The sequence below is a fragment of the Pieris brassicae genome, chromosome 1, assembly GCF_905147105.1.
Source record: "Pieris brassicae chromosome 1, ilPieBrab1.1, whole genome shotgun sequence".
NCBI classification, from domain to species: Eukaryota; Metazoa; Arthropoda; class Insecta; order Lepidoptera; family Pieridae; genus Pieris; species Pieris brassicae.
This window is the reverse complement of record NC_059665.1, coordinates 12,029,851-12,042,711: the sequence shown is the minus strand read 5'-3', so window position 1 is coordinate 12,042,711 and position 12,861 is coordinate 12,029,851. Positions and strand designations below refer to the sequence as shown.

The 12,861-nt window shown below is 35.3% G+C and overlaps 3 protein-coding genes across 5 annotated transcripts; 1 reads left to right on the top strand and 2 right to left on the bottom strand.

Annotated features, from left to right (window-relative positions):
- Window positions 1-202: 202 nt before the first annotated feature.
- LOC123716262 lies at window positions 203-3,697 on the bottom strand. Of its 3 annotated transcripts, XM_045671933.1 has the most exons (3): window positions 3,445-3,697; window positions 1,531-2,922; window positions 581-656 (listed from the first exon to the last, which is right to left on the bottom strand). In XM_045671933.1, exons 1-3 carry the CDS (start codon window positions 3,487-3,489, stop codon window positions 633-635), a joined length of 1,461 nt encoding a protein of 486 aa, XP_045527889.1. In that variant the 5' UTR covers window positions 3,490-3,697; the 3' UTR covers window positions 581-632. The 3 variants fall into 3 exon arrangements, with proteins under 3 accessions (XP_045527877.1, XP_045527884.1, XP_045527889.1); XM_045671921.1 differs by having other exon boundaries at window positions 203-2,922; XM_045671928.1 differs by lacking the exon at window positions 3,445-3,697 and adding an exon at window positions 3,068-3,304 and having other exon boundaries at window positions 203-2,922.
- Window positions 3,698-4,539: 842 nt separating this feature from the next.
- LOC123713669 (centromere/kinetochore protein zw10-like) lies at window positions 4,540-7,706 on the bottom strand. The gene is made up of 4 exons (XM_045667466.1): window positions 6,144-7,706; window positions 5,703-5,906; window positions 5,359-5,624; window positions 4,540-5,289 (listed from the first exon to the last, which is right to left on the bottom strand). The coding sequence occupies exons 1-4, from the start codon at window positions 7,618-7,620 to the stop codon at window positions 5,080-5,082; spliced, it is 2,157 nt and encodes a 718-aa protein (XP_045523422.1). The 5' UTR covers window positions 7,621-7,706; the 3' UTR covers window positions 4,540-5,079.
- A 2,673-nt stretch (window positions 7,707-10,379) lies between these two features.
- Window positions 10,380-12,611, top strand: LOC123720749. The gene is made up of 6 exons (XM_045677492.1): window positions 10,380-10,438; window positions 11,040-11,251; window positions 11,607-11,659; window positions 11,914-12,012; window positions 12,137-12,237; window positions 12,321-12,611. The coding sequence occupies exons 1-6, from the start codon at window positions 10,380-10,382 to the stop codon at window positions 12,418-12,420; spliced, it is 624 nt and encodes a 207-aa protein (XP_045533448.1). The 3' UTR covers window positions 12,421-12,611.
- Window positions 12,612-12,861: the final 250 nt, after the last annotated feature.

The window sequence follows — 12,861 nt, the reverse complement described above, 5'->3', positions numbered from 1 at the left end:
CTTATAACGTTAATTAAATTATTTAAAAACGTTCATAAAGAAATGCGAAACAAATTTTATGTATAAGGCAAAACCTACTTCTATAAGGCGCGACGAACTATAAATAAAACGATACAAGAGCAAGAGAAAATTGTGTAAAGATAAAATATTAGTGTTCATAATTTTTTGTATTCTATCTTTATTATTGTAATAGATCGCTTATTATAGCCAATGCGTGATAACTTGAAATGGATATAAGTTGTGCGTAGTAAATTCTTAGAAATAAAACATTGTGAGGTGTTATACTTATTTTTTATCTTCATTCATTCACGCATTATTTACAAGTTTCCATTTTAAAGATTAAGTTCAGTCTTCAGAATCAGGCGGGACTTTAAGCTTGAAATTAAAACGTTAAAACGTAATATCACAGCATCCCATTTCATAATTTAACACAAGCACTTCACTTAAATATTACTCTTAATTGTCTTTTTAAGCAGTGCCGGGTGTCGGCGATGACGCAGTGGTGACTTCGTGGTTTGACCTCCACTCCATGTCGTCATAGAGAGAGTGTCCACGGATAGTGACTCCGTAGGGAGTTCCCGTGACGTCATCGGGCCCGCTGCCGCCCATCATATCCGCTGTGACTCCTGCGATCAAATGATGTACTGAACTGCCGCCTGCAACGTTATCATCGTTGATAATTTGGAAGGGATGGTGTATGTAAACAGGGACTTCTATCGGAACCTGCACTGGTACTTTTATTGGGACCTTTACGGGATACGGAACTTTAACAGGATAGGGGACCTTTTTCTCGACTGGGTACGGTTTGGGAACATAAATAGGGACCTTTTTCTCAATCTCGACTCTGTGCGGAACTGGCACTTCTACGCGGACGGGCACTCGTTTCTCGACTTCTACCGGATAGGGAACTCTCTTTTCCACATGAACGGGGACTGGATGAGGTACTTTGACTGGGTAAGGTTTAGGATAAGGAACTTTTATTGGAACATGCTTTATAACTTCAAATGGTTCTCGGACTCTTACTTGAATCGGGAACGGTACTTTCTTTTCTACGGGATAAGGTCGCGGGATGAAGATTTTGAATGGAACAGGATATGGAACTCGCTTTTCGACATGGACCGGTACCGGGTAAGGTTTTTCGACGGGCACTGCAACCTTAACGGGAAACGGCACTCGCTTCTCGACTTGCACTGCAACCGGGTGGGGAACTTTAACTTCTACTTGTTTAATAATGGGCACTTGGTGGACAACCGGGAACGGCCTCGGAATATATTCCTTTTCGACGACCTTTACGGGAAACGGTTGAGGAACTTTTATGTGCACAGGATATGGAACTTTTTTTTCTACAGTGACGGGATATGGTCTGTTCACTACTTTAATTTTTTCTACCGGAACCGGCACAGCCACTTTTTTCTCGACAGGGTAAGGTTTGGGCACTTCAACTTTATATGGGACTTGCACGGGTTTCTCGACAGTCTTAATGTATCGATGATGGTGGTGGTGATGATGATGCTTTATCTTCGTATGTACCTTAGACTGGCCGCTAGCTTCGCCATGGAGTTCACTTAGATCGACTTGTGGAGCGGGAGGCAAACTCGGTTGACGCCTCTTCTTTTTACCAAAAATCATCACATTTGGTGAAGTGGGCTTGGAACTCTGCAATGACTCGCTCATTGGAATCAGTCCGTAGGTATGTAAATATAGTGGGTTATTTGCATTAGCCGCACTCGATTGATGATTATTAAGATAGCTATTGTAAGTATTATCTTTGAAGTTATTATAAAAGTCATTTAGTTGGCTGTCTTTAAAGTAATCATCCGTTTGGTAATCCTTAAAAAAACTCATCGGATAGTTTTTTGTGACATAAGGTGAACTGTCAAAATAGGATTCGACGGAACGTTTGTTACGATGTCGCCGTGACCTTAACTTTGCGAAATGTGACGGTTGTATTGGGACCCATTCGTTAGGTTTTATAGAACCGTTCTCGTGCGTATTATTTCTACTTTTATGCTCTCTTGACACCCTTCTGTATGGACGTTTTGTTGCTGCTTCAGAATTTGCTGTCGTAGTGTCGGATTTGTCGCCGTAAACAAAGAAGCGTCTAGAACTCCCTTCGCCTACATTTATATCACTGTTGTTGTAATTGGCGCTTTCGATAGAACTGCTTGCATTAACCGTTTTGTTATTCATCTTGTCCAATATCCTCTTCGGCCATATTCGCTTCGTTCTCAAAAGGCGTGTGGTAGTCGTCGGTTCAATCGTAGTCGGAGGAGAAAGCTCAAAGACGTGGATGTACTGATGATGACGTGAAGGAGGCTTAACGTAATCGGTCCGTATAGTGTTAACCGTTTGAACCGGAATATTTGCTTTGACTGGAGCTTTAGTAACAGATATGGGATTTCCAGTTGAAGCGGCATATGTCAAGGACTGCAGTTTGGGTTTTACTGATGATTGATGGACGGTTTGCGGTTTTGGTGTTGGTGTTGGAGGTTTTGGGGTTGTCGGTACATAAATCAATTGCTGAGGCTTGTTGTAATAGTGGGGAACTTGTTGACCAGGTTTAACATAATTGATTCCAGGAAACTTATAAATTCCGTTTGTCACTTTGAGCGGCTCTTTTGAATACACGTGCCTCGGCGGAGGTGATTTATAATAGTGCTGAGGAACCGAGATATAGAACTTTTTATCTGGTGTGAGATATATCGGTGGTTTGCTAGGGGGCCTATGCTCGAGTTTCAACGTTTGATTGTAGTTTGAGGTGCCGTTTAGTCGTGGCCTGTGCTTGGGGTTGACGGCAGTCAGATTTGCAACGACCGGGACTGCCCTCGCCTCCATAGCCATTTGATCGACGCTGGCATCATCAGTAGCGTTAGCGGAGCATTCATAGACAACAGTCGATAGGGCGATTATCAGGATAGCCGTCTGAAAAGATAGAAATTATATATTTATGCAGTGCACACACCACTCATAAAATAGTAAATATTAGTAACAGAAATGCAGTTTTGATGTGTGTTTAATCTATTGCGAAATGAATATGATAATAATCTGAACGTTATAATGGTATTACTATTCATAGAGAAACCGGCGATAGAACTTCATCATAATAAAGAATGTATTTCAATGCAACTACTAGTTACTTGCGTGTTAACACAGATTTCGCATTTTAACATTAAGAATATGTTGCGTTATAATCATGATACTATATATAACTATTTAAGATAGAACGGCATTAAATTAATATATAGATAAATCCTTATGTTTGTAGAGATCTTGAGATCGAATATTAATATTTTCACTCTCTTTTTCCACCTTCACAAACTCTCACACACGACATAAGGAGTCACAAAATTCACTTCACTTATATTTATCGTTTTTCACTTTTACACCACATCACATGTCAAAGGTGAATTGGAAATTCCCGCTTCTTATTGCGGCTATACCTACCAATATTTGTTGCATAGTGCGGTGGCACTTCTCAATCGCAGCCATTCGCGCAATGATAGATGCGCGGAAGCATTACACACTTAAATAGCATTGGGTCGTGTTTTACTTTCTCTGTCAATGCCAATGTTGATATTTCTGAGAGCTGGCTGAAATCTCAACGCATCCATTAATTCTATGTATTGTTTAATTATGTTCATGCTAAATATCGAGGACGTCAAAGGAGAGAGTTGAGTTATCTGAAATGCTGTCGATTCAAATCCCAGAGAAAAAGAAAATTTATCTGAGAGGGCGTGCTGTCTGCATCAGTATTTTGATTTATCAGTAATTGTATTTTATTTATCGTAATCCTACAACTACGCTAAAAATATAGCCAAAGACAAATTACAAAATTACTATAATAACACTAAAAATTAATAAATATATTATAAAGTAACTAAGTAGTATACTTTTTGAATTTGTTTTAATTTTCTTTTTTAGTAATTTTTATTACTACTTTGTAGGTTATGAAAATTGTAAAAACAAATTATATGTAGTATTATATATATTATATCTTTTGTTAAAATAGCTTTTACACATTAAGAAAAACACTGTGCCACCGTGACCACGCACGCTGAAAACTACGCGAAACGTCGGAAAAAAAATGTTAAATTTAGAATTATGTAAATAACTATAAGTTTTAATAATAATCCATAGCTTTAATCCGTTCAAAAAGTGTTTTTCTTAAATTATATGTAAATAATATCTAATTCACTGTGATGAGTGATGGTGTGTCACATACTTATGCTCATGATGCAGGTGATTTTGCGCTATCGATATTCTTAACACTATCGAGTTATTGTGTGTCCGTGCTGCGCGATACAAAACGTTTTTTTTGCATATTTAGTGATGTGAGGAACATGATACAGAGCACAACTATGTCTTGTAAGCCGGTACATGGAAGTGCAATTTTTCTAGAAGAGAGCTGCAATTAATTTTATTGGAGATGATGTCATTTAGTAGCAATTAATCATATTGTTTTCGTCGAGAGTCTATTTTAAAATCTTCACACGCGTCTTTATACGTATTTAACTTATCTTTTATAAAATAAATACCAAAAACTTTAGAAACTTATATTTTATATTCGTAAATTTATTTTACAATATTCGCGGGCTTACAGTTAATTTTCACCGATATCTCTCGTATATATAAAATAGTAGAATTAACAAACAATACTGATTTGTCTACGATCCGTTCTTTAGAGATTGAGTGATGTATTTTCTATTATTAAATAATTTTTACCTGCTTGCACTAATTTAAGTCTAATTGGGTTAGGCAAATTTGTTAGAAATGTATTCGTTAACAATCGATTGCCCTAATAAGCAAACAAATAGAATGGCATATTGTAAAATGCGCTAAACAATTTCCCGGTTTCCTGTTTCCGCTCTTCCGTGCGTTATTTTAATAACGAGTGCTTTTGACTTACGCAACGATGTGAATATTTGCACGCACGAAGTAAACACATTCTTAATGCCTAATATTTTAACCATGACAGAATTTAAATATACCGTCATAAATTAAATTTCGCGATATCAAACAGACCTATAGATATAAAATTCAAAAGCCATAGGTTTGACTAAAGGGGACCAGTGTGAAAATTTACTGAATTTCCTTTAAAATCTTAAGTCTGTATTTATCATCAGGAAAGCGTATTTTTACAATATGGCGGATCTCCTCACAACTATACGATTCAGAAAGCTGCTTATCAGTGGTCCATAATTCTGCTATTTCCCAAAGTTGACCCCTGAATAATTGCGGTATTTTGCAGAACTTCTTCCAAGCTTCTACTTTCCCCTCGAATTTTGGTTCCTGAAATATATTATCATACATTACTGACAATTAACTAACATGAAAAGTACAGTGTCCAAGTGTATTTACCGCAAATAGAGTCCTCACATCTCTTATTGTATCATCAAACCTAATCACAAGCATATAAACCAGTTCTTCATCAATTGGTTGCATATTGACAAAAATTCTATTTAACATAGTCTGACAAAGAGCTTGCACTAATGTGCAAAGTGACAGCTCATACATTTTCGAGGGTAAGACATTATACCAATATGATTGCAGCTGCCTCATTAAAGTAATTGAATAATTGATGGCATAGTTAAAAGTATCATAGGAATCTAACGTCCATGGAAGGTCTGAAAGTGAGAAAAGTTGATGAATGAAAAAAATTTAAAATTAAGATACAAAGAAAAAACTCATGAAGTAAAACTTACCATTTGTTTCAACCTTTTCTACAATAATATTTCTATGGTTTTTCAAATAAAGTGAGATCTTCTCTAAACCAATAAGTCTCAGATCTTGAATACATTCCAACAGTGTTATATTTAGTACATCAGCCAATGGCTCAGGTAAAGTATTTTTCCATGGTGGGCCCAATAAGCTATGAGCTAAGTAAAAGCAGTTGTTGAAGAATAATGCTAAAAAAATTAAGCAATTATTTAAAAATTTATTAAATTACTAAAGGTACTGCATTTTTATTATGCATGCATGCATGTCCAATGTACAATTTTACAATGACTGGATTGTCCAACTGTTGTGCATTTATGGTTTATAACTGTTTGTCATGATGTTTGTTTAGGAAACAGACAGAAAATAAAAGAAATTGCTTAGATCGCATTACAGTCCTATGACTTGTTTTACTTAGTTATACAAACCTATGTCCAATGGGCAGCATTCTAAATTCACCCTAAATTTTTTAGGCACTAGGCTTTGATACATAACAGCGATATCCTTGATGTATACAACAAGTTGATTGCCATACTCCTCTGGTAGTTTTATACTTTCTTCTAAATGTTCAATTATCATACACATAATCTTCTTAACATTTTGTGATATCACACACTTTGGTAGAAATAAGGGACTCTTCAAATCGTAAACAAAATCTTTTTGTGTTACATCAAGTATTGAATCACTATCAACTTCTGCTGCAGTTCCAACAGAGATTGTTCCATAAGATATACTTTCATTTAAAAGTTTACGAACATCATGAAGTAATTTATCACACTTTTTATTATAAAGAACACACTTTGTGTCATTGATAAATTTGTTTAAAGGTGATAGGCTAGCTTCAGTAAATTTTATATCTACCAAAAACTTATTAAACAATTCCAACTCAACCACAATGTTTTTATAGTGTTCATAACTACTATCGCAGGATGGCAAGTTGTTTTTTATACAATCATCAATTATTTTGGTGAAAAAACTGTGTCTTATCGTTTTGGCAAAGACTTCAATAAATGTTAAATCAGCTTGCATTTGCGACCCAAGGGCTGATTGCAGGAATTCAAACACTGCAGTCAAATTATTGAAAATAGTTTGTACATTTGGTTGCTTGTGGTCATTTAAATCAATTTTTATATTAAAAACTAAAGCATTTACATGATTTTCTGTTAGTATAATTTCACAATTGTGCCTTATAATATTATGAAGCAATTTATTTAAAAAGAAATCTGAAAAGAGAGCTAGCTCTGCACTTAGCCTTTTTGTTGCATAGAGTGATTTTAAAATCTTTTGCATCAAATTTGAATCACTTTGCTGTACTGACAAGGCATATGTTAAATGGTGCACACCTTTTCTCTCCGTCCATGAAAATATACTTTCCCATTCAACACTCAAGTGAGCTGTATATATGGATATATGATTTTGACACTGTTCAATTAAATTTTTTAGGGCTTTATCCAAGTTTCCCACAAACTTAAGCACTAGAAGCTTACTGAGTAGGCTCTTTATACTTAATATAGCTTCACAGTAATTGTATCTTTCCATATCATGATTTGCCTTATCAAGTAATGGCTTACCTTCTACAAGAATACAAAGATTCTTTAAATAATCAATAGTATGGCTTAAGTTTTTACAAGAGTTTAGATATTCTTCTGTTTTAGCTTTATTATCAAGATTTTCATCAAGAAAAGCTATTTCTTGGTTTAATTTTTCATACTCTATATAAATCATAGCTTTACGATTCGTATAGTTTAACTGTTCCAGTTTCTTAATCGGATTAAAATTCAAATATAAATCAATAAAATTCTGTTGTAAACTAAATGACAACATCTGTATTCTTTCACTGAGATCGCTAAGTTTAGAAAGTAACACATCACGTTGTTTTCTTAAATCTTCACTATTAGTATTCATTATTTTACTTTTAAACTTTGAAAATTTTTATTAAAATAGTTATGGTTTTACCAAGTGCAAGTTTTCCAGTACAATTTGAAATTTGAAATCTTCATTGATGTTGACAGGTAATAGATAATATATTAGTCTTTGGCTACCAGATTAATGCAAACAGCAGCTTTCGAGATCACGCAAAAACATGGCGGCAACACGCCCTTTTTTCTACACTGCCAAAACATTAATTGACCGTTTACTATCGAAAAGCGTGATTTTCATTTCTGTTCCTTTTTTTCATACATTTCATAATTTTCGACGTTCTGCATACACAACTGTTAAGCCATCTTGTCTAGGAGGCAGTCGAAGACTAAATTTGTAATTTGTATGAAAATGACAGCTCGTGTCGACAAATTTTCATACAAATTTATTTATTTATACAGAAGAGTTTTAAAAGATGATAGAGTGGTAGCCAATCGTATGGTTATCGTACGTATCCACAACTTAATGCCGGAGATCCTAAATGAATTGCCTATGAAGGATGAGCTGTAGAATGGAACTTACAATAAATATCTATTATGTTTTTCTTTACTTTTGATGTGCAGTGTCATTTATAGATTCATTATATATTTTCTCTTATACAAGTAAACACAATGTTTTCAAGTATTACTTACGTTTTATATAATTGCTATGGCCACTAGTCCACCCTATTATTTAATTAAGCCTCAATTATTCCTTGAAAAATTTACAAAATATAAACACACATAAAATGTATATATACAAACATGTACACATACATATATATATTTTTTTCAAGGACCTCTTATTGAGTATAGGTCTCCTCCAATTGGCTCCATGTCTCTCTGTTTTAAGCATTTATCTCCCAATCCTCTCCACCAACTTTCTTAAGCTCGTCAGCCCACCGTGCAAGAGGGCGACCACGCTTTCTTTTTCCTTTCCACTTTGTTATCTGCACTCATCGGCAAAGAAGACAGAGGATGTAGGCCGAGAGAGAAAGCCGGCGTAAAAAACTCTCGGTACTCTTTTAAAATAGCAAATCATCAAACGACACTTATTTTAAAACAAATATCGCAAATTAATTAGAAGTAGCCTGTCTAGCACTAGGCCAGGCCTTTTTATCAAGTAGATAATCGTTAACGTTGTACATGCCTTTTTACACAGCTTTTCTTTAATACATTTCTTAAATTTATTAATAGGCGGAGATAAAAGAGCCCCTGGGATTTTATTAAAGAAGAGTATCCCTTTTCCCAAAAAAGAATTACTAACTTTAGATAGTCTAGTACGGGAAAATTGCAACCTGCGTTTGGTCCGAGTATTAACTTTGTGCGTATGTTCTATTATAGTAAATTTATCACTATTTTTGTACACATACATAATATTTTCATAAATATATTGCGAGGGAAAGGTAAGTATATTCATTTCCTTGAATTTATCTCCCAGAGATTCCCTACATTTTAAATTATAGATTGAACCAACAGCCCTCTTCTACAATATGAAAATAGTTTTGACATCAGCAGCATGACCCCATAATAATAAGCCATAGGTGCGAATTTTTTTAACCGCGTAAGCTGCAGTACTAAGTCTCTTCGCCAATCCATTAATATGAGGATGACTACTGAAGTTTTGAATCCATGGTGATTCCAAGAAATACAGTTGTATCATCCAGATTGAATTCCTCATTATTTATAATTAGTCTGGTATCCATAACCCTTGCATATTTTGCAGTATTATTTTGCTGATGATACGTCCTTGATTTTTAAAATAAGCAAACACAACTATATTATTTATTATATATCATCTATTTATATAAACAAAAAAGAGGAAAGGGCCACGAATTGAGCCCTGTGGTACCCCCATATCTTTTGCCGACCAGAGGACCGCTTACCATTCCCTTCAACCTTCTGTGTTCTACCGTGTCAATAGAAAGTAAGAAGTTTTAGTGCGGTATTCTTGAAGCCATATTTTTTATTTTTTTTTGAGAATGGAATCTTGCTGTTGGCCTTAAGGGCCTTTACAGCTCAGCTCGGGCTGTTTTGGCGAGCGTAGGTCGGCCAGACTTGAAGCCATAGTGGCAGAGTTTCCTTATTAAGGTCTCGTGTTGGACACAATCAAATGCTTAGAATAAGTCGCAGCAACCCCAAGCTTCATGCAACTCCTCCCAAGACTTAACGATATATCTATATAACTCAACACCGGCATCGGCTGTCGAGCGACCCTTAGTAAAACCGAACTGATTATTATGTAATAATTTGTTTACGTTAAAATTACTTACTTAGTTGATTTAATATAGTTTTATCAAATATTTTTCTACAAGTAGGTATTACGGAAATTGGTCTAAAGTTACTGGGGTTGGATATACTACTAATAGAATAATGGAATCATACACTACTGTTAAAGCATCTTGACGAAGCCCCCAGAGGATTTACCACAGACTGGCGTTTAAACAAATAAATATTTGGTATCCATAGGCAACTGGTTTTATTTTATGCAGTCACAATTAGTTTACAGTGTTATTGATTTTGTAAATGTAGTAAGTATTTTTATTTTATGTAACTTAAGGGCTCTTGTAATCAAAACTACTCGTCCGTTCCAAAGTAAAGCGGCACTTGGAATTACGGCAAAGTACAGATATTCAAAATTGCATACTTACTGTGCAATTTAGTAACAATAAATTAAAATAAAGACGCGGCGCAACGTAGCTGAGATATTTGGAAATTTGGTTTGATCAATATCAAATAACATTGTAAAGAAGTTATTCTAAGACAATGAACGACAGCGAGCTAGACTGCTTGAAAACAGAATTGGAACATGAAAAAAATTGCAGGTATGAATAAATGTACGAAGTGGCAGTTTTCTTAAATCAATAACGATCAACTTTTTTTTATTTTTTTTTATGTAATAGCAGGCAAACGGGCAAGAGGCTCACCTGATGTGAAGCGATACCGCTGCCCATGGACACTCACATTGCCAGAAGGCTCGCAAGTGCGTTGCCGGCCTTTCAAGAATTGGTACGCTCTTTTCTTGAAGGACCCTAAGTCGAATTGGTTCGGAAATACTTCAGTGGGCAGCTGGTTCCACATAGTGGTGGTGCGCGGCAAAAACTGCCTTAGAAAACGCTCAGTTGTGGAACGACGGACGTCGAGGTGATACGGATGGCATTTTGTATTTTGCCTTGACGTCCGATAATGAAACTCAGCTGCGGGTATTAGACCGAACAACTCTTCTGAACACTCCCCATGGTAAATGCGGTAGAAGATGCAGAGGGACCCAACATCTCTACGCAACGCCAAGGGATCAAGCCGCACGGCACGCAATAAAAGGAACGTTGTTTTTCTACGAAAATTGTATAAAACCACACTGTAACAGTTGATAACATATATTATTTTACCATTACCTGTCTCTCATGGTTTTTAAATTTACTGTAGAGAAACAGCATCATGGCAGAACGGTGAGCTGGAAAAACAAATCGTTTGTATTCAAGAGGACTTGCGCAAAGTCGATTTCCCTTGGGACTTCGATAAAGATTTGCAGAAGGAAAGCGCAAGACACCGACAGTTACTGGAAACCATCGAAACTTTGCGTGAACAACTCCCATTCCTGAGAGAAAAAATAAGAAACGCCAAAGGTTGTGGACCAGGTACAAGATAGACAATTAATTTTGAAGAAGCTCTATCGTCCACTTCAATGTGACTACATGTATCGCAATATCTTGTAGTGTTGTTTTTTAACTTTCCATATTTCCACCCTTTTAATAATGTCTCGTATGACGATAAAGATCCTAGATACATTTATTTTCACTGATTAGATTCTTCAAATATCGTAGTCTGATTAACGATTTATATTTTAAGGATTTTTTGTTAATTACAAACTGATGAAAAAATAGTCAAAATACGTGCCAGAAATCCATTACAAACTCGCTAAACTTTACCTTTTTATAATACATATTATTAGTAATTTTAGTATAAATATAAATGTGTGTATTTTCGTTTCAGATTGCAAGCTTAAACATGATGACCTAAATATAAACTTAGATATTCTAACTCCGGTAAATATAATTTGTTTTATAATGCAAAATTAGCCTCCGAAAGCTTGGTGTGCTCAGCTAGGTAAGACTTCACGCCGAGCCATTGCTTGCATGGAGTACTGTTCTCACCTCTGCGCTGGAGTTCCCCATATAGGTTATACATTATTTTCACACGTGTCTATCCTTTTTATAACATTGTTTGATTGTCCTTATTTTAAAATGTGATGTTTGACAGCTTAAAACAAAATTGTTAAGATGTATGTTTTTGTTTTCAGGCGGAGTTACTGCGAACGGTAAAACGTTTTGAACGATTAAAGACTGATCTCGTGAGCACTTTGCGCAGTAAAGAGTGGAGGCTCGATTCGGAATCTAAGGTAAACAAATTTCATAATCACAGTCGCGTATAAAATTCCTTAATTTTCCATTATTCTCCCCTAAATATAATCCAAATTCAAATTAAGCTATATGATGTGAAATATTGGGATATTGTAATTTCAGTTATTCGTGAGAGTCAACGACCAACGCACGTATTTGCAGAACGAGTTGATGATTTGCCAAAACAACATCTTGCGCCTTCAGAGAAACGGAGCGTATTTCCAGTGAGTTTTGTGTTATTTGGGAAACATTTAAGAGAGGTCTTATTTATAGCTCACGGCGCTCATAGCAAAACTTCACGTTTCAGAAATATTCCGCGCAAATACGACGAAAGAGTACTCGATCCCAAACGCGAACCGATCAAGAAAATATTCTGCAACGATCGTCTACCACCTATCGTCACCTAACTTGTTGTCTGCACATTCTTAGATATTAATTATCACTTCAGTTCACGCATGCTCAAATGATTGTCGGAAAACACATAGAGAAAAGAAAAAGTATGCCTTCTAAAGAAAATTAAAATAAATTGCTAGAAGGTCTCAGTTTATTCATTACAAAGAGAAGATATAAGAGTCTGTGTGAACTGCTAATTAGAAGCTTGCAATAAGTATAGTAGAAAGTTAAATTAAATTGATTATCAATATAAATAATAATGTTTTCTCCTATTGTGAATTTCCTTTAAGTGTTACCTTTAATCATGTTTAATATATAATGAGAATTTTCCGTTGTCGATATTCATATTGCATTAGAAATATTTATGAAAAATGGTTTAAAAATGTAATCCTGACGCAATTTTTAGTGCTTCAATCTTCGTCGTCCAATCATCAAAATTTTGTAAAACCACAATG

What these genes read in the sequence shown, in the direction of transcription:
- LOC123716262 (XM_045671921.1), bottom strand. Translation starts at nt 3,489, where the DNA reads ATGGCTGCGATTGAGAAGTGCCACCGCACTATGCAACAAATATTG. An exon ending in GCACTATGCAACAAATATTG is followed by an intron (nt 2,923 to 3,444) that starts GTAGGTATAGCC and finishes CTATCTTTTCAG; the next exon opens with ACGGCTATCCTGATAATCGC.
- LOC123720749 (XM_045677492.1), top strand. Translation starts at nt 10,380, where the DNA reads ATGAACGACAGCGAGCTAGACTGCTTGAAAACAGAATTGGAACATGAA. An exon ending in GAACATGAAAAAAATTGCAG is followed by an intron (nt 10,439 to 11,039) that starts GTATGAATAAAT and finishes AATTTACTGTAG; the next exon opens with AGAAACAGCATCATGGCAGA. An exon ending in ACTTAGATATTCTAACTCCG is followed by an intron (nt 11,660 to 11,913) that starts GTAAATATAATT and finishes TTTTGTTTTCAG; the next exon opens with GCGGAGTTACTGCGAACGGT.
- LOC123713669 (XM_045667466.1), bottom strand. Translation starts at nt 7,620, where the DNA reads ATGAATACTAATAGTGAAGATTTAAGAAAACAACGTGATGTGTTACTT. An exon ending in ATGCTGCCCATTGGACATAG is followed by an intron (nt 5,907 to 6,143) that starts GTTTGTATAACT and finishes TAATTTTTTTAG; the next exon opens with CATTATTCTTCAACAACTGC. An exon ending in ATGTGAGGACTCTATTTGCG is followed by an intron (nt 5,290 to 5,358) that starts GTAAATACACTT and finishes AATATATTTCAG; the next exon opens with GAACCAAAATTCGAGGGGAA.